General features: G+C 61.0%; 3 protein-coding genes across 3 annotated transcripts; 1 reads left to right on the top strand and 2 right to left on the bottom strand.

The window, feature by feature from the left end:
* Positions 1-160: 160 nt before the first annotated feature.
* On the top strand, positions 161-1,184 carry SPRG_17671 (hypothetical protein; the record flags this gene model as incomplete). Its single annotated transcript, XM_012357057.1, has 5 exons — positions 161-443; positions 490-633; positions 681-844; positions 895-1,119; positions 1,146-1,184. 5 exons carry the CDS (start codon positions 161-163, stop codon positions 1,182-1,184), a joined length of 855 nt encoding a protein of 284 aa, XP_012212447.1.
* A 50-nt stretch (positions 1,185-1,234) lies between these two features.
* On the bottom strand, positions 1,235-1,667 carry SPRG_17672 (hypothetical protein; the record flags this gene model as incomplete). Its single annotated transcript, XM_012357058.1, has 3 exons — positions 1,235-1,378; positions 1,438-1,530; positions 1,581-1,667. 3 exons carry the CDS (start codon positions 1,665-1,667, stop codon positions 1,235-1,237), a joined length of 324 nt encoding a protein of 107 aa, XP_012212448.1.
* Positions 1,668-3,109: 1,442 nt separating this feature from the next.
* SPRG_17673 (hypothetical protein) lies at positions 3,110-3,784 on the bottom strand (the record flags this gene model as incomplete). The annotated part of the gene is made up of 2 exons (XM_012357059.1): positions 3,569-3,784; positions 3,110-3,517 (listed from the first exon to the last, which is right to left on the bottom strand). Exons 1-2 carry the CDS (start codon positions 3,623-3,625, stop codon positions 3,110-3,112), a joined length of 465 nt encoding a protein of 154 aa, XP_012212449.1. The 5' UTR covers positions 3,626-3,784.
* Positions 3,785-3,791: the final 7 nt, after the last annotated feature.

Below are 3,791 nucleotides of genomic sequence, written 5' to 3' on the forward strand. Positions count from 1 at the left end.
GAACGCGGCCAAGAAGTTCGCCGAGGCCACCGAGGCCTGGGAGGTCCTCGGCGACGACGACAAGCGCCAAAAGTACGATACGTTTGGCCACGCCGGCGTTGACCCGAACGCCGGTGGCGGCGACGGCTTCCACGGCGGCTTTGAAGACATCTTTGCGTCCATGTTTGGCCACCAGGCAGGCGGTCGCCGCAGCGGTCGTCCGCAGCCGCAGCGCGGCGCCGACGTCCAAGTCAACTGCCACGTCTCGTTCATGGAGGCGGTCAATGGTACCACGCGCGACCTCAACCTCAACACAGACGTGACCTGCGACCCGTGCGACGGCAGCGGCGCCAAGCCCGGTACGAGCAAGCGCAAGTGCAAGAGCTGCGGCGGCTCGGGTGTCGAGATCCTCCAGCAAGGCTTCTTCGCCGTCGAGCAGCCCTGCCGTCGGTGCCGAGGCGAAGGTACCTTTGCAACCGTGTACCGACTTGACTGATATCGTTTCCATAGGCTTTATCATTGAGACCCCGTGCACGAGCTGCCGCGGCCGCGGCAAGGTCAAGAAGGCGCGCACGGTCGAAGTCAAGATCCCGGAAGGCGTCGACAATGGCATGAACCTGCGCCTCGCGCACCAGGGCGAAGCCGGCAGCAAGGGTCCGCATATTCATCCTGCGACGATGGAACCTCACACGCGCGCGTAGGCGGTCCGTCGGGCCACCTCTACGTCTCGATCTCGGTGGCGAGCGACCCGTTCTTCAAGCGCAACAAGACCGACGTGCACTGCGAGGTGCCCATCTCGGTCGCCCAGGCCATCCTCGGCGGCTCGATCGTCGTGCCCACGTTGACGGGCCAGGTCGAAATGACGGTAGGCTCTCGCTCAAGGCATGTGCGTGACCTCATTTTACACATGCGCAGATTCCCAAGGGGACGCAGTCAGGCACGACGCTCAAGATGCGCGGCAAGGGCATCAAAGAGCTCAACTCGTCGCGCCGCGGGTCGCAGCTCGTGACGATGAACGTGCACATCCCCGACACGCTCTCCGCGCGTCAGAAGGAGCTCATGGAAGAGTTTGCCAAGGAAGAGCAGCTGCGTAGCGAAGCCGGCGAGTCGTCGTGCAAGACGCACACGTTTGCCGAGACGGTGCAAAAGCAGTCGATCGCATCAAGGCGTTCCTCAAGCCCAAGGACGACGAGGAGAAGGCGTGAGGAGGCTGCTGCAGATCGTCGTATACTGTATGCATGTTAACATAGACCGATTACAAGAGGAAGATGTCGTCTTTCGGGCGCTCAAAGATGCGCGTCTTCTTGCCCGGCATGTCGAGGAGCTCGTGAATCTTGGCCGTGCACTGCTTGAAGTCCTCGCTCTTCTCCCACGCCTCGTAGTCACGACGGCTTCGCCACTACGTACAAGGACGACGTGGCCTCAGCGCAATGGCATGACGAAGCCTTCGCAGCGTACCTCGGACATGACGATGTACTTGTGGTGGTCGTCCGTGTCGCTCATGGTCTCGACCGAGATGAGCCCGGGCTGCCGACGCACCGTCGCCTTGACCTACGCGTTCGCATGAGGCCTCGCTGTCGCTGCCATCGCCGAGGGCGTACACGCTCCATCATGCGGTGGACCGTCGGCTCGAAGCCGCGGCTCATGATGCGCTCCGTGAGCACGCGGACGGGACCCGAGGCGACCATGCTACGTGGGGCTGCTGAGGCAAAAGCTGTTCTGGCGACCGCCGGTATCTTCCACGGAATTATCCGGATGGTTCAGTTGATTGCCGAAACCTGCCTCTCTACATCTGCAGGCTACAGGAGCGCGACGCCGGCCTCGCTGCCTGGTAAACGCATGGAGTACTCTTCTCCGACGAGCGTCACATCCATTCTGCTGTCGTACCTCGTTGCGGCTCCAGGGAGCAGGCGCGATGGGTTTCGTCGGCAATAAAATGGTCTAGTTGAAGTTGGTGCGATTGCGCAATCCTGTTGGAAGCTCCGGCAGGGTGTCGGTTGATGGTTTTTGAGAGGATGAACGAGTCGAAGTAGTAGGTAGGCAGAAGGTCTGAGCCCTGCAGAGCCATGCGCGAGGCGGTAGCATGTAGTGCTCGCTTGGAAGACGCTTGGAAACTGCATGGTTTTGTGTTGATGGCAAGCTGCCTAGCTCGACGATGGCGGGCAGTGTAGTGCCTACGTCGGCTAGAAGTTGCGTTGATCTTCTCCACGCCAAGGCTTCTGCGCGTGAGTGAACACTGGCGTGCTCTGTCAATAACAGCAGTAACAAAGTCCGTCAAGGCAAGGATGACTGTAGCTGGTGATTGTAGTTGGAGTGCAACCCTGCTCAATTCGATTGTTGCCGCTGGGATGCAAAGTTCTGGCCGCGTGCCAGTCGCAGAACCCAACGCACAACGAATGACTCTTGGATTCGACAAACCGTTCGCCGACAATAGAGGGTCATCACCTTGCCACTGCCAATGGATATGGCACGCCGACGCCCATGTCAACCAAGGACCCTCGCTCACAGCACCACCATTGCTCTTTATTAAAAGCGCTCTCGTGCTGCCACGTACTTGCGCAAGAGTGATGGTGTCTCATACGCTGATCCGACGCTGAGCCGCGCAAGGCCAGAAGAGCGGACGGCGCAGCATACCACGCACACCTCTCGACCGCGAGGACTCGTACGCTGCGGCTTCTACCGTGCATTTGCCTTGAAGTACCGATACACATGTATGTACGAGTAAACGTCGCGCGGACGGCCACATCACTGCGGGTCCAGATTCAGGTTCCAGATTTCAGATTCCAGATTCCGACGTTGTGCGACCGTAGTTGTACCAGGTGCGCTGAAACGAAAGCGCATCTCGAGCCCGTGGCTTCAACACGTCGGCACAGCCGAGGCCCAACGCGACACGCGGCTGCCATCCATCAGAAAGCGGGGGCCGGAACGTGTCAATGAACTTCTTGAGCCAACTCTGGGTGCATGTAAAGAGAGGCATGATCCGTGCACCTCCACGCATGCTAATACGTCGTTCTTGCATGCATCATCACATTCGTGAAGGTTGAGGCGGCTGCTAATAATGCGGTCGACGCAACCAGTTGCAACGCCGACAAGAGCACGTGTAATACATAAGTTAGAGCCGCTACGACGACTACCGGCTGCGCATGCTCGGGAGGATGCGGATCGGCGCCGAGGCGATCGGGTCGTGCTGTATCCGCGACGCGTCCGCGATCGCAAGCGTCAGTGCGGTGACCCACGCCTTGCAGGCCGTCGCGGATGGGCAGCGGAAGTGGACGCTTGCGCCATGTTCCGACGTCAGCTGAAGCGCGCGGCCGCCTGGCATGCGACAGACGACCGTGCGCGGCGTGAGCACAAAGTTCCGAGTGCGCGCGGCTGCGATGGGTTCGAAGCAGGGTGTCACAGGTACCCACGCGACGCGGCCGCCTTCAAGAACGACGCGCACTTCGGTCGCCGATGCCCACCACGCCGTGGCGGGTAGTACGAGGATACCTGTCTTCGCGGCCACGGGTGCGGCCATGGATGGAACCAGCTGCACCTCCTAGCGCGTCGATATGAGTGCCCGATGGCACGTTTGGCGATTGAATCGTACCCGTGGCTCACTGCGCGGGCACAGCATGCTCGGGTAGATGGCCGCGTGGAGTGTCATCTTGGTGGTTGGCTTGGAGGCCGGCAACCCAGCATGGTCGTCCAGCGCGCTGAGGTTGTACAGACAGCCCGTCTTGCGCGAGAGGCGGAGCGGGCGCAGCACGGGCGATGGCAGCGGTGACCGCGTGATGAGGAGTCGCTCCTTGAGCTCGCCGCGCGCCTCGAGG

Source organism: Saprolegnia parasitica (genome assembly GCF_000151545.1).
Source record: "Saprolegnia parasitica CBS 223.65 unplaced genomic scaffold supercont2.712, whole genome shotgun sequence".
NCBI lineage: Eukaryota > Oomycota > Saprolegniomycetes > Saprolegniales > Saprolegniaceae > Saprolegnia > Saprolegnia parasitica.